General features: G+C 43.7%; 1 protein-coding gene across 1 annotated transcript in view; it reads right to left on the bottom strand.

The window, feature by feature from the left end:
* Nucleotides 1–23,798, bottom strand: part of CNST (consortin, connexin sorting protein) — a 68,473-nt gene that overhangs the window by 3,652 nt on the left and 41,023 nt on the right. Inside the window, 3 exon segments of the mRNA XM_077779885.1 lie at nucleotides 2,642–2,774; nucleotides 16,467–17,026; nucleotides 17,029–17,133. Coding sequence (XP_077636011.1) covers nucleotides 2,642–2,774; nucleotides 16,467–17,026; nucleotides 17,029–17,133 — 798 coding nt within the window.

The following is a 23,798-nucleotide window of genomic DNA, read 5'->3' as shown; positions in this document are numbered from 1 at the left end:
TCGGTTAAGCGTCCGACTTTCGCTTAGGTCATGATCTCGCGGTTCGTGGGTTCGAGCCCCACGTCGGGCTCTGTGCTGACTGCCAGCTCGGAGCCTGGAGCGTGTTTCAGATTCTGTGTCTCCCTCTCTCTCTGACCCTCCCCTGTTCACGCTGTCTTTCTCTCTCTCTCCTAGAAATAAATAAAACATTAAAAAAATATTAAAAAAAAAACCAACTTTAAATCAATTTATCCTCCTGACAGGACATGTTTGCGCCACACACACTTGTGTTTTTACAGGAAAGTTCACTGTGGCAAAGTGTGTTATAACAAAAAGTTGAGAATAACTCAGTTATTCCAGTTAAATTATCAGGGAACATTCATATAATGAAATACTATGCAATTGTTTGCAAGGATGAAGTAAATATAGTATGTTCTCTCATAGGAAGATATCCAAGATTGATGGTTAAATTAAAAAGAAGTGGTGTAACAGTATATAATGAACCCATCGGTGTTAGAACAAAAATGTGTGTCAGTGTGTATATACATGTGTGCACACATATATACAGAATGTATCTTGCAAAGATTGTAAGAAACTTCAATCAATACTTGGGAGAAACCCTCAAGGGGAGGTTGGAAGACTGGATAGTTTTACTTCATTACTGTAGGAGTTTTCTCATGATTAGCATGTATTATTTTTATGATGATGAACCCCCCCCAAATTTATAAAACTTCATATAAACCAAATAGACTTTATTTGGAGGGCTTTACAGTAATATGTGAAGATATTCTTCCTCTAAAATTCAAACCCAAAAATATCTAATATTTGTCTCCTAATCAGGCTTATTCCCTTCCTGCCTCAGAGACAAACACTCAAATCTGATGTGTCTCCTTTGAGATCAAAGACACAGACTTCAGAATCTTTATATAAACAGGATTATTCTTTTTTTAAGTTTATTTTTGAGAGAGAGACAGAGAGAGTGAGCAGGGGAGGAGCAGAGAGAGAGAGGAAGAGAGAGAATCTCAAGCAGGCCCTGCACTATTAGCACGGAGCCTGATGTGGGGCTCAAACTCACAAACCGTGAGATGATGAGCGGAGCCAAACCAAGAGTCACTTAACTGACTGAGCCACCCAGGCGCCCCTGTGTGCACAGGATTATGTAATTATATTGTTCTGTGATTTACAAATTTATAGTTTAATCAGTTTTAATAGTTAATAGGCTTAATAATTTATGTACATATGCAAATATATTTTTTATACACATGAATAACTATAATATCATTAATGTATCTCTTGTTTTTTTTTGTTTTGTTTTTTGGTCAGTTCACTTTTTTCCACCATCTTTTCTGTGTTTTGGCTTCATGCCCTCCCGCCCCCTCATCTATGTTAACAATCTGATGCAGGTACTTTTCCATGTTTTTCTTCAGGATCATATATTTATATATAAACACTTAAACGCAGTATATTTTAAAACATCTGTTTTGTTTATTTTATCAACATGCGTTGAAACTGTTTAGAGCGGCACAGCCACCCCAGGGGCTGTGAGGCACCAACGGAGTGACCTGGTTAGAGATGAGACGGCCACTCAGTGCGGACGAATGTCATCTGCAAACCCAGGGCTCCTCCTGGTAAGCAACGATTCAGTGTCATTTGTGCAGAGAGCTGAGCACTCTATCCGGCGAAGACCGGGGTAGTTACAAGCAAAGTGCAGAGGTGAAACGAGGGATGGGAAGAGATTGTTTCAGAGGCTCCGTTATAACTGTAAATTAGAAGTTTTCTACCGTAAAACTCTAGAAACCTCCACTGCTATCCCTTGATGTCACTCAGAGAAGGTGTATGCACATGCTTACACTGTTACTCATAACAATGCAGGTGTTATATAAAGTTGAGAAGCACACGGACAGGTTCTTGGCTACCTTTCTTCTCGTATTTTCCTAGGACTTACGTAAACCTAGCAACTGCCTTAAATACAAGCCCAGGAGGGAAAAGTAAATAAACAACAGCAACAGTGTTAACGTGCTGCTCCAGAGGCACCTTCTTCCATAGAGTCAGGAAGAAATCTCCAGAGAATATACTTATAACCCATAAATATTTCTCAGACCTACAAAGAAAGAGTATTAACTGCCACTGAAAAAAAGACCATAGCAGGCTCACTTAAAAAAAAAAAAAGGTATTGGGGCCCCTGGGTTGCTCAGTTCGTTAAGTGTCTGACTCTTGGTTTTGGCTCAGGTCATGATCTTATACACAGTTCATGAGTTCGAGCCCTGTGTCGGGCTCTGAGCCTGCCTGCTTGGGATTCTTGGATTCCCTCTCTCTCTGCACCTCCCCAACTCATGTGTTCTCTCTCTTAAAAATAAATAAATGAGCATTAAAAAATAATTTAAAAAAAAGTATAAAACAGGAAACTGAAATGAGCTCCGACACACTGTCTGTGACACATGGAGATCATATGTTGAATTTTACAACTTGCTCATAAACTGCTCAGGAATGAGAGAAGAGCTGATGATCGTTTGATTCTGTGTGTTCCTTTACAGAATATAAAGCGGTCAAGTACACGTGTCTTTTTACATATCCTGTTACCAAACATGCTACCATGTCTGACCCAATCTTCCAGGCGACAGTGAGAGCCAGCTCCGTGCTAGAGGGAGCCCCGGGAGTTTACCTTGATCTAAGCCATCGTCTATTTCCTGGAACCTCACTCTTCGTTTTGATGGTTTCTGCTGCATCTGGGCGGGGTGGCCTACACTGTCATTCCTCTTCTTTAATATAGAGACCAGTCCTTCGGCAGGAACAACCTGTCAGGGAGAGTTTACACGTAGCGGTAAAAAGACTAATTCCATCCAACAGGTATGTGGATTTCTATTACAGGTTCACCCAACTCCTACAGCAAAAACACGTCACAACTGATCATCAGAATCCTATAACAGAATAATGATTTTACTTGGGGCAGATGACTGCCAGACACACATGTCTGAAAGTACAGCCCCTCTCCACAGCCCCCAGCCACCTCCAGGGCGGGCGACCTGACACTGGGCACAGGGGACTGGGCTGGCCGAGCTCCTAGCTCCATGTCCCAGGCAGGGCATCTGTGAGGTGATCACTCACGGCCCCTCTCTGCTTGCTCACGAGTGCTGGGTTTTGCTTTAGAACAGAGGCTGATGGTCCAGCACTTCGTGTTTCATTCACCAGCAATTTTTAAGAAATAAACGTGTGAGGGGCACCTGGGAGGCTCAGCTGGTTAAGCGTCCGACTTCAGTTCAGGTCACAATCTCGCGGTTTGTGGGTTTAGGCCCCACATCAGGCTCTGTGCTTACGGCTCAGAGCCTGGAGCCTGCTTCAGATTCTGTGTCTCCCCCTCTCTCTGCCCCTTCCCTGCTTGTGCTCTCTCTCAAAAATAACTAACATTAAAAAAGAAAGAAAGAAATGAATTTGTGAGACTCAAAATCTATTTGATGGCATGAACTCGGGAACCCGAGATTGAGAGTCGTGTGCTCGACTGACTGAGCCAGCCAAGCGCCCCCTGATGCCAACTTTTAACATCAAAATGAGTGTTAAGCTCAGTCCCTCTGCGAAACTATGTTATTTATGAAATTATGCTCTACTGCCCAAAATATTTTAAGGGCTTCTCTTCTGGAATATCTCAGAGCCAGCTCCCCAGGGATGTGTTACTTTGGAGAATACAGAGTTTGGCAAACTATGGGGGGTGGGCCAAAGGCTCCCTGCCCATTTTTTGTCAATAACACAGAATTGGAATATGGTCAAGTCGATTCACCCCCACACTGTGTAGGGCTGCTACGACAGCAGAGCTAAGCAGCTGCAACAGACCCTGCAGTCTAAAATGCTTAATATCTGGAATTTGCTAGTATCTTCTGTCCCCCTCACCACCCCCTTTCTAAGCTGCCTTCGGCTTTTCTCGGGAGACTCGTCTCCTGCCTCCGCCCCACCCCTTATTTGGGCACAAAGATAGAAACAAAAACTCTTGCCATTTAGGAGTTAAAGAGATTCCTCCGCAGGGAGAAGGGGATCAGTTGGTAGAGCCAGACTGGGAAGCAAAGGTGGCCCCCCTCCGAGCAGCAGGTTGGTTCAAAGTTGACGTGTGGGTTGGCCTGCTTGGACAAGCTGTAGGTGATGACATAGGCGGGCATTGTGGGCCTAACACTGCAGATGACAGTGGCTTGCTGCTATCAGGTCACCGGGAGCTGAGGACTGCCTATAATGTCATTTATCTGATCGATGGCATAAAATACTTAATACGATTTCCAGTTCCATCCAGCCATCTCTGCTAATGTGCTATGCATAAATATTACTGATTCTATTCGTTCTTTTTATAACTCAAGGCTTTTAGGGCCAAATAACTCAATATAATCTCTGAGCTTCCCTGAACATGGGTCTACAGAAAGCATTATCTCAAAAAAAAAATCAATGTTAGCAACTTAATCTTTTTATAGGAAATGGGTATTTCAGATGATGTCTTTCTTCTGAGAAAACTAAAGCACTTTAGTGACATTAAAATGGAAAGTACAAATATGCAAAGGAATAGTCTTTCAAATGTTTCTTTAGAAAGAAGCAATATTAAATATCCCTTTATGCAATGTTAAAAGAGCCCCTTTGTACAACAAAGAAAAATGATTTTACAAGTACCATGCTGAAACTGAGAAGTTTCTGAGGAGTAAGAAAAGGAAAATGGAAACTAGTTTTAACGGTCCTATTACTACTAACGATGTATCATTGATATTTTTACTTTTAGTAAATGTAAAAAAAAAAAAAAAGGGAATTTTCATAGACTCACTATTTTCTGCATAAAATTAAGTTGTACATTTACCAACAGTGAATTCACTCACCATAGATGTTTTCAAGTCGCTTTAACTACTAGGGAAAAAAACTGTATTAAGAATAATTGTGAGGGAGTGCCTGGGTGGCTCAGTTGGTTAAGCATCTGACTTTGGCTCAGGTCATGATCTTGCGGTTCGTGGGTTCGGGCCCTGCGTCAGGCTCTGTGCTGACAGCTCAGAGCCTGGAGCCTGCTTCGTATTCTGTGTCTCCCTCTCTCTCTGTCCTCCCCTGCTCACGCTGTCTTTCTCTCTCAGAAAAAAAAAAAAATTGTGAGGGGCGCCTGGGTGTCTCAGTCGGTTAAGCATCCAACTTCGGCTCAGGTCATGCATGATCTTACAGTTTGTGTGTTCAAGCCCCATGTTGGGCTCTGTGCTGACAGCTCGGAGCCTGGAGCCTGTTTCGATTCTGTGTCTCCTCTTCTCTCTGTCCCTTCCCTGCTCATGCTCTGTCTCTCTCTCTCTCAAAAATAAACATTAAAAAAGAAAAGAATAATTGTGGGGATGAGCCCCCGAGTGGCATTACTATAACTTTTATATCTTTGTGATATGCCTTTTGAATCTGTAAATTCAAGAAAGAGACTCAAATCATAAATCAAAAGACAGTGACTATGAATAAAAGTATGTGGAAAGGCGAGGTGAAACTGAAGGTGACGTCGTCTGGAAAGACACAGGTGTGCGTCTGAGACCCAGCAGCCAGTCATGGTGCACCTGCTGTTGGGCTGCTACCTTGGCCCCTGTATAGTCTAATCAGGGGTATCTGGCTTGGAAGTCACGCAGTTAAGGAACACAAGCTTTCCCAAATTGGTTCCCCCCTCCTTATTTACTATGGGTGGTGATGAACTTTGGCAAGTTTTTGGAAGAGGAAGAAATTACAGTTGTGTGAGATGGGCCAACATTTTGTTTGGCCCACCACCCAACCCTTAATTCTTGGCTAAAAGTCTAACCACACCTTATGCTTTCTTTTCCTTTTTCTCTCCCACCAAAACGGTTTCTTTCAGCAGAACTGCCCCCAAGTCTGAAGTGAGGGAGGGTGCCCCTTTCCATGATTTCCTTTCAGGGACCTTCTCTAGGGATCTTTCTTTTCCAATTGCCCTGCAGTCCTGTAGTCTACCGACACAAAACAAGGGACAGGAGGACCAAGTTCAAGTTTACGCACAGGAGATGCAGGCCAAGGGGGAACCTCTGAAAGCACGCGTGTGGTCCCTTCTGATCTGGCAAGAGTTTGGGGCAGGGGTCTTAGAATCTACCCCCAGCACAGAAATTCTACCTACCACACCAAGGAAGTCAAACACAACAAGTTTAAGAAACAACTTTGGTAGAATTTTTTTTTTTTTGAGTCTAATCATACAAAGTTGGGGCAACTGGGTGGCTCAGTTGATTAGGCGTCCCACTGCAGCTCAGGTCAGGTCATGATCTCATGGTCCTTGAGTTTGGGCCCTGTGTTGGGCTCTGTGCTGACACCTCAGAGCCTGGGGCCTGCTTCGGATTCTGTATCTCCCTCTCTTTCTGCCCCTCCTTTGCTCACACTCCGTCTGTCTGTCTGTCTGTCTGTCTCAAAAATAAAAATTAAAAAAAAAAAAAAAAAAAAGGTAATGGTAGAAAGTCAAGTAAGCCAAAATAAGGTCAGGGTCTTGGTTCAGGGTCTCACTCAAAAGACTGCAAAGTGTTTCTAAGCAGGTAGAGAGGTTGATTTAGGACACAAAGAAATGTATCTTCTCCAAACTACCCTAAAAACAGTTTGTATGCCTTTTTTCCCTCTTTTCCATGATGTCAGCATTAAAAGGTTAATTTCTTCATCTTGAAAAAAACAAAGCTTTAAAAACCAATTTAGCTTCCCACTCCAATTACCGAATTCCTTTCCTAGCCAGCCAAAACAGAACAGCCCTTCCACTGAGAACAAAAGGAATGTCTACGCTGTAATTAGTGTAATTGTCACTGGCGGTGCTCTATGAAGAAGTGCAGGATTAAGAACGAAAACAAAACAAAACATCCATCTGGCCTCGTCTTTATATTTGCAAATAAACAGTTCCTCTGCACTTCCCCTCAAATATCAATGATCATCCTGCATAGCATGTTGAGAATTAACTAGTCGAAAAAATAAAATTAATTTGCAACTCTCCTGGCACAGTAAATCCTAATGTGACAAGAAACACATTCAGAAAGGCCTTCCTGTTAGACTTGCCTCCTTATAAGATTAAAGGAGAAAGCAGATACCAAATAATATTCTTTTAATGATATAGGCTTGCTCAGTCCAGAACTTCAAGGCTGGTGAATTTGAAGCAGGAACACACAGTTTCCGACTCACTTGAGAATTAACATTCACAAATCATATTAGTATATCGTAAGTAGCTTAAGTGCCAGTGATTTCACTATAGAAGCGCATGTCAAATTCAATGCCACTTTTCACTAAAAATAAGCAACATTCCCTTCCTGTTCCTTTAGATCTGGGCTCCGTCATAAGGGCCCTTGTTTTGTGAATCGGTGCACTTTATGTGGTAAGAGGCATAATTCAGTGAGTCTGTACACAGTTAGTCTTCATAACTCTGCTAAGTAGGCGTTATTGGTCCCATTTTACAAAACAAGCCAAGCTCAGACAGTTAACACAACCTGCTTACCTTGTACCACCAGTTACTGGCAGAGTGTGAATGCACACTCATTAAACCTCTTGCCATTTCCTTTACGTGAAAAGATCTTATTTTCTAGGACTATTAAAATTTTGCTCCTATCGTCTGTTACATATTACACTTAGCATGAGATGAACACGACTTTCAAATAAACCTAATCAGGTTCTTTAATCTTTCCAGAGTACTCTATATCTCTAGCAACAAATCCTTATCTTGCACATCACCCCAATTAAGATACTTAAACTAATGGCTAAATCCATTGACCTAGAGACATGGGGGAGGAGATGGGTAGATGAAAGATCTTTCTCCGGTCATGCAATTAATCTGCAAGTAGATTAATGTCATGGCTTCTAATACAGCAAAGCAGTATAACAAGCCACAGCCGGAGCAAGAGGAGGTGGCCATATGGAGGAGAGCCATCTTCCGGGAAGAACACCACAGTGATCTCCGACCTCACGACACGCATCTTACAACGGTGCGATACAGAGAGAGCAAAAAGGAGTAACAAAATAATATCGAAGTAGGTCAATGCTGAACTTCTAAAAGATGAGTTTAGAAAGGAAAAGGGGTTTTTTAAAAAATAAAAAGACTTTTATAACGTCTCTGAGTTTCTAGATAAGGCACTACCTCCTGTTTTTGTGATTTTTGTTTGCTTAACAGGACACTTTAATAAGTACAGAACAGGAAAAGAAATGGTAAGAATGTCAAGAACCACTCCACTTTTTAACCCCCAGTCAACTGTTGAAATAAGCAGACTTCAAAACGCATGATTTTCTCCCCTCCCAACTGCTGCGCACAGCCCCACCCTGCGTCTACTCCATCAGCGAGTCCTGTCCCTTCTCCCTCTAAAGTGCACCTTCACTACACCCCCCTGCAACCCTAGCCGACCCTGCACTGCTTCTCACCTCAACTCAGCACTAACCTGACCTGGCTCCGCCCCCAGACATTCTGGTTTCCACGGAGCAGCCAGGAAGCAGATGAGGTCACATCTGCTGCTCAAAATCATGGCGTTTAACCTCCGTTTGAATTTAATTCCAGCTCCTTACCCTGGTATGGAGGTCCTGGGAGACCTGGCTTCAGCCTCCTCTTTCCCTGGAACTCCCTGCCTTTCTTCCCTGTTCACTGCACCCCAGCGGCGCTGGCTCTCCCAGCGCCTCCCCTCCACCCTGCCCACCAGCTCTGTCTCCCCGTCCCTCACCCTGCTGAGATGACAGCACATGGCCCTTACCGCCATCTGAACCTACGTTGTTTGTTTTTTTTTAATTAAAAAAGTTTATTTATTTTTGGGGAGACCAAGCACTAGTGCGGTAGGGGCAAAGAGAGAGAAACATGGAATCTGAAACAGCTCAAGGCTCTGAGATGTCAGCACGGAGCCCAATGTGGGGCTCAAACCCACAAATGGGTGAGATCATGGCCTGAGCCGAAGTCGGACGCTTAACCGACTGAGCTGCCCAGGTGTCCCCTATGTTGTTTACTTTTATGTGAATTTATGTATTATGTGCCATCCCCTCTAGAGAGTAAGCTTCACGGGAGCAGGGACCTGACCTGTGTTCACTGGTGTGTCCTCAGTTTCTAGAATATAGTAGACGCTCAGCAAATACATATGCCAGAGAAAATGAATACACAGATGAACAGTTTGCATATAGACAGTGCCGAGCTTATACTTATTTGGATAACAGATTTTTCTCTTAAAATAATCAAAATTAAAGATGTCTTGAAAGGTTATTTTTCTAAGTAAACTGGGTTTAAGAACAAAACAAAAGCCTCGTCTGGTGTAGCTGTCTGTTATTGACAAAACTGTGTTGGCTTTGCAGAAATACAAAAATGCCTGTAATAGGATCCCCACCCTCCAGGAGTTTGCGAGAAGTGTAGAAGACTGTGTGTGCCCTATAATAACAGAGACAGGGGATGGTCCTAGATAGGACTGCAGGAGGGATCACGCTCAAGCCCCCCTCCCTCACCTGAGGAATAAACGAGGAATAAGCACTGAGGAGCTCAGGGATCAAGGAATAAAGGCAGCAGCTAGCATTCACTGAGGACTGACCGCGAGCCAGGCATGGTGCTTGGCACTCTACCCACTAAAAGGGCACAACTCAGATCTTGAGGGATGGGAAGACATAAATATGTAGAAAGAATGGGGCGCCTGGGTGGCTCAGTCGGTTAAGCTTCTGACTTCGGCTCAGGTCATGATCTCATAGTTTGTGAGTTTGAGCCCCGTGTTGGGCTCTGTGCTGACAGCTCGGAGCCTGGAGCCTGCTTCGGGTTTGGTGTCTCCCTCTCTGGCCCTCTTGCTCACGCTCTGTCTCTCTCTCAAAAATAAACATTAAAAAAATTAAAAAATAAATATGTAGAAGGAGGTTCCTTACTCCAGAGCAGCCTAGCACTGAAGGTAAAGATCAGAGGTGAGCAGGCCTGAGCGCATCTGGGATGTGGAGGCCAGATGACCATGGTGCAGGGTGAGCACCAGCAGCAGCAGATGGCATGCCGGGAAGCCGGAGTGGGCCAGCTACCCAGTGTTCTGAATAGCGGGACACATAGGCAACTTTTATGCGGAGCCAACAGAGTCATGGGAAGAGACTGACAAGGCAAAAAAATCTTCATAACAGAGGTTCCAACCAACAGTCTGTATGTTAGACCCAGGCTGTGCTTGATTCCATCCGTGGAGTTTTACAAAGGTGGGCACCTCCAGACAAGGCCTGGGAACCCCCACCTCACTCTACACACTAAGTCATTCATTTACTTCTATTACCTGCTTGGCCCCTGGGGGAATCGGTTTGAGACCCCAAATTTAGACAGTGCTAATGTGAGACCATTCAGAGGGAGAGAAGAAGGTGATACGAGGGATGGGGAAACTTACTAAGGAGCTATCGCATAAGTCCAGGAAGAGGCAGTAACGACGTAAACTCAAAGAATGATTCCATGGAAAAGAGAGGAAGAGGCTCATCAAGCAAGAAGTGCACTGATGCACTAATTAGGAGGTTTCAAGGGCAGGATAAAAAGGCAAGGCAAAGAGGAGGCCATCTGGCGCAAAGAAAAGGTAGGTCATCCCTGGATAACCCTCGGGAGGCTCTGCAGACGCTGGCATCAATCCTGGACCAGCCACTGTCCACGAACCCTCTTCTGTGGCTGCAAGGCTGCATTTCCTCCACTGCAAGGAAACCCGCTCCCCTCTGGGCAGAGCAGCCGTGGCTGCCGTGTCTAAAACGCTCCTTTGTTCGGGAGCCACGGAACAGCTACCCACACAATTTCATAAAAGGCTGCAGCTTGGTCCTGGCCTCCCATCTGAACTCGGTAAGGAGTTAATGATGGTTCGTCTTAGCATAGCTGCCCCGATGTCGCCGATCTAGCTAAGACTCGGCGATGAGGGCTGCAAAGAGGTCACTCTGATTAGACAGCTTCTCTGAAGATAAACCCAATAGCAATTCTGAGTTGCAGTCATTCTCCCCATCAGAAAGTTCTCCCCTAATTAGTTTCCTGAGGCACAGGTAGACCTGAAGATATTGAAGCAAATGTTGCCAATATGGACAGAGCAGGGAACATGTTTTGCTCTCTTTCAGATTAAAAACTTTTTAGGGTTCTGAGCAGTGGGAATGTGGCTTCCTCCCCAGCTACCACATTCTGACATTATTTCTAAAAACAAGTATCAGGGGCGCCTGGGTGGATCAGTCAGTTAAGCGTCCAACTTCGGCTCAGGTAATGATCTCATGATCTGTGAATTCGAGCCCCATGTTAGGCTCCGTGCTGACAGCTCAGAGCCTGGAGCCTGCTTCGGATTCTGTGTCTCCCTCTCTCTCTGCTCCTCCCCCACTCACGTTCTGTCTCTCTCTCTCAAAAATAAACATTAAAAAAAATTAAAAACAAGTATCAGTTGCATCTGAAGCATTTAATATAGTTCTCTGGACATACGCCATCCCTACAAGTAGACTACACGTGTATATATATTAATGAGGAAAAGTGAATGGCTTACTCTGTTTGGTGTGTCATGCTGAGAAACTGTGCTCCCAAAGGGGATCTCTTGAAGGATACACTATGATTATTTTCAATGTGAAAAGACAGATTAATTCTCATAAAATTGACCCAATATTTGATCTGACTGTCTCTTATTCAGAAAACAAACACCTTCCTCACCCCCACTCCCTCAGGGAACAATCGACTACAGGCTGAGTAGACTTTTAGTAGCAATATCGGCTTGGATCATGATGTCACCTTGAATTTGAATAACATATTTCTTATGCTGGGAAGAGCTGGAGAGTTTCAAGAGAAGATAATACAACACTCCCAGGTTCTAGAGCCAGCAAGTCAGTGATTTATTGGCAATGACTTATAGGCTCCTTGGGTGAAGGGAGTTTGGGTTCTGACATTACAATAATCACGTCAGATATTATGGATATCGCAATAAAATTTCATCTTTTCCCCCCAAACTGAGATAGTCAAATTCAGCAAACAGACAACTCTTACAGTTGGACAACTGTTGGAATGCAGTCTTTGTACAGAGAGTCCCCATCTGAATTTTTAGCCACCACATCTGCAATGTCACGGACACAAAGAAGTCACAAAAAAATTACTGAGGAGGGAACAAAAGAGTGGATCTCTCTACCTTGTGGACCCTGCACATGTGACAAACTTTTTATGTTAAAAATCTATGAAATGAGCATAAATGTTTTTGAAACTTTTTATGTTTTATTATTTTTTAAAAAATGTTTATTTTTGAGAGAGGGACAGAGTATGAGTTGGCACAGAGAGAGACAGAGCACTAGCAGGGGAGGGGCTGAGAGAGAGGGAGACACAGAATCTGAAGCAGCTCCAGGCTCTTAGCTGTCAGCACAGAGCCCGGCGCAGGGCTTGAGCCCACAAATGGCGAGATCACGGCCTGAGCTGAAGTCAGATGCTCGACCGACTGAGCCACCCAGACACCCCTTGAAGCTTTTTAAAAACAGTGCTGGTTGGGGCGCCTGGGTGGCTCAGTTGGTTAGGCGTCTGACTTCGGCTCAGGTCATGATCTCATGGTTCGTGGATTTGAGCCCCGTGCTGGACTCTGTGCTGACAGCTTGGAGCCTGGAGCCTGCTTCCAATTCTGTATCTCCTTCTCTCTCTGACCCTCCCCTGCTCACTCTGTCTCTCTCTCTCTCTCTCTCAGAAATACATAAAATATTAAAGAAAAGGATTTTAAAAAAACAGTGCACGTTGTACTTTTGGTTGTACTTTTCACATAAGAAAGAATATCACTGTTTCGGATAAGCACTAAGCTATCATTTTACTGAGCAAAGTTAATCTAGATTTTAAAATGTTTCTCAAACCCAGAAAAGTTTCATTTATACACGTCTCTACCTTGCTGAACTGAATCAGTGTAGATCTGTTTAGTTCTCTAGAAGATTTTGTGTAAATTACCTCATTTGATGTGATGAACCTAACTGCTTAAAAGACACACAAACACTCCCACTGGGCTGGCAGCGGTTGTCAAAGCCAAGTTCAGTGGCAGCCCGAGCAGGGCAAGGCGGAAGTGGCAAGAGAATGAAAGAAGAGAGACCAGCACAAAGGGAAAACCTGGTGATGAAAAAGGGTACAGCTACATTCCACTGTAGCCAGGGAGATGCAGAGAGTGACGGCAGTGAGGAGATCTGTGAGGGGCAGTCGCTCACGGGAGACGGGTGGCTCGGAGGGGAGAACAGAGGACTCAGGAGGACGGCACAGCAACGCGGAGGGAAGCGGGCCAGCCACAGTGGCTCTGGAGGGCATGAAAGCTACTGTTCTTAAGTATCAATTAGTTATGGGGCACCTGGGGGGCTCAGTCGGTTAAGGGTCTGACTTCGGTTCAGGTCATGATCTTGCGGTCTGTGGGTTCGAGCCCCGCATCGGGCTCTGTGAGCCTGGAGCCTGTTTCAGATTCTGCATCTCCCTCTCTCTCTGCCCCTCACCTGCTCACGCTCTGTTTCTCTCGGTCTCAAAAATAAATGTTAAAAATAATTTTTAAAAAAAGTATCAATTAGTTATTAAGAGACCACGTTCTGGGGCATCTGGGGGGCTTAGTCGGTTAAGCGTCTGACTCTTGATCTAGGCTCAAGTCATGATCCGATGGTTCATGAGTTCGAGCCCCTCATGGGGCTCTGCGCTGGCAGCAAGGAACCTGTTTGGGATTCTCTCTCCCTTTCTGTCCCTTCCCCATTTGCTCTTTCTCTCTCAAAATAAATAAAGTTAAACAAAAATTCAAAAAAAAATCCTGTTCTGTATTCTCTACTCACAAAAGTACAGAAGCATGAAAAATATTTAAAAACCAATTCTGGTACAATTACCCAAGTAAGTCACTGAAGGATGAAACCAAAAGTTTACCAATTCTTCACCGTGTCCTCAGCACCTGACTCACAGTAGATATCCTTGATAGAATTCTACTGAGCAATAAATGGTGTTTGGATTAAAAAGAAGTTTGCACTGGGGCGCCTGGGTGGCTCAGTTGGTTAGGCTTCTGATTCTTGATTTTGGCTCAGATCATATCTCACAGTTCATGGGATCAAGCGCCTTGTGGGGTTCTGTGCTATTAGCTTGGGGTTCTGTCTTCCTCTCTCTCTGCCCCTCCCCTGCTCCTGTGTTCCTACTCTCTCTCTCTCTCCACCTCCCCTCAAAATAAATAAACTTAGAAAAAAGAAAAAAGTCTCTTTAATTAAAGAAGTTTGCACTTACAAGCAAATCTACTATTACCTGGACATTTTACTTGGCCCAAACCTTTAGTTGTAAGATCTTAAAGAAATTGTAAGCATTAGTGATTTTTTTAGTTCTGAAATTTTAAAAACTTGCTGACATGGTAACGGAGAATTTAATAAAGTCTATTCCTCAGAATGGAGAAGGAAATATTCAGAATTATCATAGGAATGCAAATTAATTCTAGAAGTTGTATGTAGCTTTTGAGGTTCTTCAAACAGCACAACATAACGATATAATTTTAGGAAAGGGAACCATTACGTGTGAAAAATAACTTCACAGGAAAGACAACTTTAAAATGTAAATAGTTTCCACCATCCACCAGGTATTACCTATGTAGGGAAACTGACGTTATGAGTTGGAGGAAGGAACACCCCACTTGGTTGTAATACAACATGAATTCAACAGTAACCCCCCACCGTAAGTGTTCTCTAAGGTGGGGAGACGTGGCAGGGCCACTCTGACCCTTCTTCACCATTTATACCTAAAGGTGTACAACTCGATCATCTGTCTTTTCCCCACAGGGTCACCTTGATTACTGGCATGAAAAGCAGCAGTCAGAGAAGGGTGACCTTTTGGTATTCTCGTTAGATTTGAATATAGGTGTGACGTCTGTTTTGATAGTTCCCTGTATCAGAGGCCTGATGAAATAAACAAGGGAAGGATCCAGTGGGTCCAGTGCTGTACTATTAGCTCTACTTAATGCTCTTTAAATGAAAACACTTTAAAAAATGTTTTTCAATTTTTAACTAATCTCTGCACTCAATGTGGGACTTGAACTCTCGACTCTTGAGATCAAGCTTCGCATGCTCCACCAGCTGAGCCAGCCGGGTACCCCTCTATTTAATTTTTTTTTTTTTTAACTTTAAGAAAAAATTGTAGCAGGATGTGTATAATCTAAAATTGCAATTTTAGCAATTCGGTGGCATTAGTTACACTCACAATGTGGTACAACGATTACCAGCATCTATTTCTAAAATTTTCTAAGATTTTCATCAACCCAAACAGAAACTCTGTGCTCATGAGGCACTATTAAATAATTTCAAGAGAAGATTAAGAAGAAAGAATCATATCGACTGTAGATGGTAATAAAAAGATAAATAAAAAAGATGAATAAATACTGGATCAAGTGCTTTACTATTCTATCTAATTGAAGAAAAAATTAAGAATAGGTGATGGGAAATTGACTAGAAGTGGCAATAAATGAAGCCCAGTAATCTAACCGCTAATTATCTTGGAAAGCTTTCGAAGGCTTCCATTTCTGCGTGTATTTTGTTGCCTACTTTGGCTCTGTTGCTTTTCCATTTTCTACTTAAAAGTTCTCCCACCCTCTCCTCAACGATGATGCAATTAGAAAACAATGGGTATAAATGGGACTCAAAAGGTTACTTGGAAAAAAAATATACGATGAAAAAGAAGAAAAGTAGTTAGTATCCTACTTTTCAGAGGAGGAAACAGAGACTTAGGTGAACGTTAAGAAACTCTGTAGGCTGGTAGCTGGTGGGGTCAATTCTGTATGTGACTAGAAGACTCAGCTTTTTCCCCTGTAAGAGGCCACCCTCCCAAAGGGTTACAGGTTGGGTACGGCTTTATTAATTTCCTGAACTTTAAAAACTGGTATTATCAAAGGAGAATGGTCATCTCGATCCTCTCCACCATTTTGTTTGTTTTGTTTTGACCAGCTTCATTACTGTTTGGAGAAACTTTGAAACCTTGGATTATTTACAATATTTGACTTTAGTCAAGTAAGTCAAGTCAAGTAAGTATTACGTTTGTTTAAACCTACAGTTTATAAATGAAAACAATCATAAAGGGAAGACTCATGGCATACAACTTAATGGCTTAAAAACATCCAGTATCTCTTTGTCTTCTTCTATTTTAAAATGTTTCCTTTGTTCTGCTGTGATGTTTTAAATAATTAAAAAATATATTAATAATAAGACATAGTGAATATGTATTTTATCTTCTAGGTGTCTGAGGAAAAAAGGGATTTTCTTACAAGAATGTAACTAATCTTGTCTTGATCATAATTCCCAGAACTGTCAAATAAAAATCCAGCGGTATAAAAAAATGGTGTTCATAATGCTTACTGTACCCAGAGGCATGCAATACAATACGTTCCTGAAGCATAAACATCATGGTCAAAGTCATTTCATTCAATCAAATGAATTAAACCATTGTTTAATTAAAACAATTAAAACACTAATTATTAAAAGTTTACGTTAAGTCGATTTCCCCTTCATGTCTGAAACCGGGGAAAATTTCCCCGAACCAGGCACCATTTAGCATAGATGCGCTTTTGAGATTTCATTGTGCTTCCATTAAATCCCAAACTTACCTCTGCAATCTGGATCCTTTTTGCGAGATCATCCAGAGAGAGACAGCTCTCGTCAGAAGGCAGATTCTCCTGCAGACTGTAGGAGGCTTCTTCAGGAGAAAGATCTGGAAGGAGGTCCGAGTCTTCCTCTTGGTCTTCACATGACAGGAAGTCTTCAGAATCTTTTAAGCATCCTTGGAGAAAGCTGTGCAAATAGTCTTCTGTTTCCGTACTGACCGGGTCGTCCTCGCCGCCCCCTCCCTCCGGGGCCATGCACGCCTCTAGCAGCCCGGCGGGTACTTCAGTGCGCTCCCGGGGGACCCTCTCGGAGCCCGGCGGCCCCCGGGGTGATTTTCCATCGCTGCCGGTGAGATCAGGTTGCTGCGGCTCACGTAATCCACTGCTTTCAAGTCGGTCCGTGGGCCACGCCTCGGAAGCATCCTTAAGTGGCAAACGGAGCTCCTTCCTTTGAGTCTGTGAGTATCTTCCCTGGGAACTGGGCGCGGGGGGTGTGAGCTCGGGGCCTGGGAGGGTCGAGGGCTCCGGCATCGACTCGCCGGGAAGCGTGGCTCCGGGCTCNCAGCTACCAGAAGGCTCGGGGGCTCGGCCTGCCTGTCCATCTGATGACCGCAGCCGCCGCTCTCCGGGCTCGCCCTCCCGGGCTCCCCGCCAGGACAACTTTCACTCTCTGCAGACGAAGGGAAAACAAGTTGTTTCAAGGGTCAAAACAACACTTTGCACAGGAGGGAAGAGAAAGGACGCACGAGCCTTACGTGTGGCATGACAAACTCCTAAAATCCTAAACCTCTCCAATGGGAGCTGCGTCTGCTGGAATTAACAGGTGTCCTTAGACACAGGAAATACCCCAACCAGTCAGTGAGGGAGCCTTTACATACAGAAATAAACAGATTGTTCAAAAAATGTTAAGAATATGAACAAATAGCTTTGTCTCCATTATTATTGAGAACGTCCTGTTTCAAAGGCTAAAAGATATTTTTCTGAACTATACTGGGTTTCTCTATTTCCTCTCATATTTACCTTCTGTTGGTAGATAAGATTTATACTGTGACTTTTATTGGTTTTTTTTTTTTTTTTTAGTGTTTGTTTATTTTTGAGAGACAGAGAAAGACAGAGTGCAAGCCAGGGAGGGGCAGAGAGAGAGAGGGAGACACAGAATCCGAAGCAGGTTCCAGGCTATGGGCTGTCAGCACAGAGCCCGATGAAGGAATTGAACCCAGGAACCCTGAGATCATGACCTGAGCCAAAGTTGGATGCTTAACTGACTGAGCCACCCAGGCACCCCTGGTTTTTCAGTTTTAAAGACTACCTACCACGGAAGGGGTTCAGTTCTACAGTTTCTATTCCTTTCCCCCAAAGAAATATTATTCCCCCCCCCGCCCCCAGCTCTCAACTTCCTACTACAGTGCAGCACAATTCTGGGGCAAATCAATACTCACGTGTTCACACTGCTACAGCTTCATAAATATTATTCACAACCTACCCACACTGTGCACTATGATACATTTCCCTTTCTCATTTCCGCTTTATTTTTCTTGGTGTTGATAACTGCCTCATTCTTTCAGTGTAAAAAAAAAATCTCTGGGCTGCCTGGGTGGCTCAGTCGGTTAATCGTCTGACTCTTGATTTTGGCTCAGGTCACAATCTCATGCCTCATGAGGTCGAGCCCCAAGTCGGGCTCTGTGCTGACAGCTTGGGAGTCTCTTGCTCCCCCTCTCTGCCCCTCCCCTGCTCATGGGCACATGGTCTCTCTCAAAATGAGTAAACTTAAAAAAAACAAACCCATAGCATATCCTTTTTGGGGTGCCTGACTGGCTCAGTTGGTGATCCCTGAGTCCCTGGAGTTCCCTCCCCGTGATCCCTGGAAGTCCCTCTGGCTGTGTTGGGAACAGTGTTTCTGAATCCCAGGTCCTCCTCTTTGTTTATTCTCTGCTGAATTTTTTTAAGGTCCATGGAAGGGAGACTTCAGATTGTTCACATCTGAAAGTCTTTATTCCTCCACCCCTGACTGAAACTTTGACAGGGCTGAGTTTTCTACGTCGGACATAATTTCCTCTCACGGTCGTGAAGGCACTGCTGGGCCAGTTGACATCCGGCAGGGCCGTAGAGTCTCTCTGCCAATGTGAATCCCAGTCCTTGTCACCTACACTCTCTTCCTGGAAGATTCAGTTGCTTTCCTTTACGTCTGGGGTCCTGCAGCTCTGGGACATTTCTCTCTCTTTGTGTTGGGTGCTTGGTGAGACTTTCAACCCGGAAGCTCGTAACCTTCAATTCTGGGAATTTTCTTGTAAAATTTTCTCTTTCCTTTTTTTTAAAAAAATTTTTAATGTTTTATTTATTTCTGAGACAGAGAGACAGTGTGAGCAGGGGAGAGTCCGGGACAGAGGGAGACACAGAATCCGAAGCAGGCTCTGGGCTCTGAGCTGTCAGCACAGAGCCTGATGCAGGGCTCAAACCCACGAACCATGAGATCATGACCTGAGCCGAAGTCGGACGCTCAACCGACTGAGCCATCCAGGCGCCCCTCTTGTAAAATTTTCTTAGTCACTTGTCCCCTGTTGTTTTCTTTTCTTTATTAAGTTTATTAATTTTGAGAGAGAGAGGTGGAAGGGAGAGAGCAGAATGAGCAGGGGAGGAGCAGAGCCAGAGGGAGAGAGAGAATCCCAAGCAGGCTCTGCACTGTCAGCACACGGAACGTGGAGCTCAATGCGGGGCTTGATCTCATGATCATGACCTGAGCCGAAGTCGGACGCTCAACCGACTGAGCCATCCAGGCGCCCCTCTTGTAAAATTTTCTTAGTCACTTGTCCCCTGTTGTTTTCTTTTCTTTATTAAGTTTATTAATTTTGAGAGAGAGAGGTGGAAGGGAGAGAGCAGAATGAGCAGGGGAGGAGCAGAGCCAGAGGGAGAGAGAGAATCCCAAGCAGGCTCTGCACTGTCAGCACACGGAACGTGGAGCTCAATGCGGGGCTTGATCTCATGATCATGACCTGAGCCAAAATCAAGAGCCGAGGCTCAATGGACTGAGCCCCCTGGGCGCCCTGCCCCCTGGAAGGTGGGTATTGGGATTTGGGCCTCGCGGACTCACCATCTCTACCTTTTCTGCCACACCACTCCTCTCTCCGCCTCTGGACTTTCAGGGACGTTGCCTCAATTCTAACATTCCACCTCTTCTAGTTAATTTTTTCTTGTGGCCATCACACCTTTCAATTTCCTAGAACATTTTCTTTAATTCTCTGAATGTTCTTTTTTAAAAAACTTCTTTTTCTTGTTTTCATATATATACTACTCTAACCTGTGACATTGTTCATTCATTGTTTTAAAAGTTTTCATCTGTTCTCTCCATTCTATTTCCTTTGAGCTTCTTTTGGTTTGTCCGACTGACTTGGCTTCTGTCTTTCCTATGCAAGGCGATGAGCGGCTCTATGGTTAAAGGCAAGTCTTCTCCAGGAGTCAGTCCTCAGTGTGGGACAAAGTGGGTCCGGGCCATTTGCGGGAAGGCCTTCAACGTGAGTATCTGGAGGTTTTATCTCCTGGACAAGCAGGTGCTTTCCCCTAGAGGAAGAGACCAGCTGCCACGGTTCTAGATGCTAACTGCAGAAGGCATGCTAAGGTGCTCGCCATTCAGGTGGGAAGATTTTCATTCCACCCTCATTTTCTGTAGAATACCCTTCCTTGAGTTGTGCCTCATCCAAGCCCACATTTCCTCTAGTTCAGGTGCTCGAAGAAACCCACCTCAGCCTCCCGTTTGGCAGAAAGGGCATATAAACAAGTGTTTCCTGTAAAGCCTTCTGGCCCAACCTCCTGTTACCAGCCCAGCCCTGCATGCTTGACCTTTGAGACACCTCTTTGTTTCCCACACCCAAACCCTTTCAGGCGGACTCGACATTCTGTCTGTAGCTGCTCAGCTATCTGCCTTCTCTGGTGTAATAAGCCAGTTGCCACCCATCCACTTATTTTCCAGCTTCCAGAACTTTCTGGATGTCACATCTGCTGCTGCTTCCTCACTGATTCTGTCACTGTGGGTTTCTAGATTAAGAATCCCTTTCTGGGGCACTGGGGTGGCTCAGTCAGTTAAGTGTCTCACTTTGGCTCAGGTCATGATCTCATGGTTCATGGGTTGGAGCCCCACGTTGGGCTCTGTGCTGACAGCTCGGAGCCTGGAGGATTGCTTTGGATTCCATGTCTCACTCTCTCTCTGCCCTTCCCCTTCCCTCTCTTTCTCTCTCAAAAATAAATAAAAATTTAAAAAAATTCCCTTTCTGAAACATTTCAGTGGTGTTTCAAGAAAAAGTAAAGGTAAATGTTTGATCCACTATGTTTAATCTAAAATATTTTCTGAGTTTGGAACAAGTATGCGTTCTTGTATAAAACGTATAATGTTAATGTTTCTTTTTTTTAAAATTTTTTTTAATGTTTTATTTATTTCTAGGAGAGAGAGAGAGACAGCGTGAGCAGGGGAGGGTCAGAAAGAGAGGGAGTCACAGACTGAAACAGGCTCCAGGCTCTGAGCTGGCAGTCAGCACAGAGCCCGACGCGGGGCTCGAACCCACGAACCGTGAGATCATGACCTAAGCGAAAGTCGGACGCTTAACCAACTAAGCCACCCAGGCGCCCCTGAATGTTAATGTTTCTGTAACACTTAGCATGAGTTTCTGTTGCCTGTGCTCCTGAACTCAAGGATCTGGGGAGCCGGGCCTGTTACTCTTGACTGCATTCGCCTCACACCTACTAATAAAAACGACTCTGATGAAATAAAAATGGAGTTATAGCTGAGTGTGTGACAGATGCTTCATACATACTGAAGTAAAGAGGTCTTTCTAAAAGGAGAAGTTAGACTTAACCTAGGTTCTAATACATAATCTCAGAAATGTCCACATCTCTGAGTTACCCTTTTGTCTCCCATTCCCCAATGAGTTCTCTCTTCCTTTAAAGTTTCATTTATTTTTCTAAGTAATCTCTACCCTCAATACGGGGCTCGAACTCAAGACCCCAAGATCAAGAGTTGTGTGTTCTTCAGACTGAGCCAGCCAGGCACCTCCCATGAGTTCTCTTCAAGGTTAAAATCCCACCCCTCCATTCATAATAATAAGACTAAACCATGCAGGAATTAACACATGTCTTCTACTTTCTGAATACCTCATTAATTAACCTTACGCACAAACATCTGAGTGGTATCAGGACTGAAGAAGAAATTTTCACAGGACACTAAAAACAAAAATACTTAAACTAAGTATGAAATGTTGATAATGTACAGCTTCTACAGAGGCGAATTCAAAACTAAAAATGTACATACCCAGTCATCAGGGAAAAACAAGTTAAAACCACAATGATATTCACATCCACTAAAATGACTACAATAAAAAAGACTGACAACGGTAAATGTCAGCAAGGATGTGGTGCCACTGGAATTCTCATGTACCACTGGTGGGCTATCAAATGGCGTAACTACCCTGGAAGACAGCTTGGCAGTTTCCTAAAAGCCTAAAAATGTACCTTCCCTATGACCAGCAACTCCACCCTTAATTCTTTATCCAAGAGAAATGAAAACATATACCCACAAAAAGACTTCAGAGTTCCTAGAAGTTTTACTTATGATATCCCCAACCTGAAAACAACCCAGATGTGTGTCAACAGGTGAATGGATAAACAAATTGTGGCCCAGAGAGTAGAATACTACTCAGCAATAAAAACGAATGGACTAGTCATACATATAACAGTATAGTGATTCTGAAAGACAGTGTTCTGATAAATTCTATTTATATCCAGTTCTAAAGCAGGGAAAACCCTCCAATAATAACAGGAAGCACCGGGTTGCCTGGCACTGGAGGTAGAAGGGACTAACCGTAAAGAGGAGAGGGAGGAAGATTCTGGAGTGATGAGTATGTGCTACATCTTGATTGGGGTAGCAGTTATATGAGTGTATACAGTTGTTGAAACTCCTCAAATTACATACTAAACATGGGTATATTTTATTGCATGGAAACTGTAGCTCAATAAAGTTGAGAAGGGATGAGAAGGGAAAGGTAAGTATAAAAGTCGGGATGGGGGCGCCTGGGTGGCTCGGTCAGTTAAACGTCTGACTCTTGATTTCAGCTCAGGTCATCACCTCATGGTTTGTAGGATGGAGCCCCGTGCCCGGCTCTGCACTGGCAGCACAGAGCCTGCTTGCGATTCTCTCTCTCCCCCTCTCTCTCTGCTCCTCCCCAGCTCACGTGCACGCTCTCTTTCTCTCTCTCAAAATAAATAAGTAAACATTAAAAAAGAAAAACAACTCAGGATGATGGTTTTCTCAGGAGGTACAGTGAAAGCAGGAGGCGGAACAGATAAGAACACAAGGGTAGTTAGTTGTAAGAGAAATGACAGTAATTTAGTCCTTAGTTGGGCAGGAGGTTTGCAGGTCCTCATTTAGTTTTCATTATGTAATGCATATTATTTTTTACATATGAAATATTATTTGATAAAATAATTAAAATATAAAATTAATAAAAACGCATGGATTCTGGGGTCAGAAAACCAGGATCTAGCTTTGGGTTTAATGAATTCAATTCCTAGATAAGTCACTTCCTTGAGTTTCTTAAAAATGACTCAGCCTAACTTATATTGGTTGGTAAGAGGAAGAGATGAACTAACACATATGAAAGTATTTTGAAAATATGCAATACTATGTAGATTACTTGAAGACAAAATAATGGCAGATTAATTATAAAAGTGATGAAAAACAGAGAACATTAATAGAACACCAGAGGCAGGGGGAGCATAGCGTGGGAAGGAGGAGGAGAAAGAGCAGTGAGCATATATGGAGTTTTTACCTTGTGGCAGGCACTGTTCTAAACTCTTAACATGAAATGACTAAAATTTTTTTTAAATGTTGTTTATTTTTGAGAGAGAGAGAGAGGCAGAGCACGAGTAGGGGAGGGGCAGAAAGAGAGGGAAACACAGAATACAAAGCAGGTTCTAGGCTCTGAGCTGTCAGCACAGAGCCTGACGTGGGGGCTTGAACCCACGGACCATGAGATTATGACCTAAGCCGAAGCTGGACACTGACCCAGCCAAGCCACCTAGCTCCCCATGAAATTACTACTTTAATCTATGTAAGAATCCTATGAAATTAAGTGCTATTACTGTCCACACTGTCGAGCTGAGGAAAGGGAGGCTCAGAGAAGTTAGGCAACTTGCCCAAGGTCACACAGTTTTAAGTGGTAGAGACAAGATTCAAACCAGACAAATCTGGCTCCAGAAACAATGACTTTATTAACCACTACACACAAAAAAAATGGCAAGTCCAAGGAATATGGAGAGAAAGAAAAGGGAAACAAAAGTCTAGTAGTACTA

Source organism: Crocuta crocuta, unplaced genomic scaffold (genome assembly GCF_008692635.1).
Source record: "Crocuta crocuta isolate KB4526 unplaced genomic scaffold, BGI_CrCroc_1.0 scaffold322, whole genome shotgun sequence".
Classification (NCBI taxonomy): Eukaryota; Metazoa; Chordata; class Mammalia; order Carnivora; family Hyaenidae; genus Crocuta; species Crocuta crocuta.
Note: the sequence above shows the minus strand (reverse complement) of the source record. Positions and strands in the feature narration are given on the sequence as shown.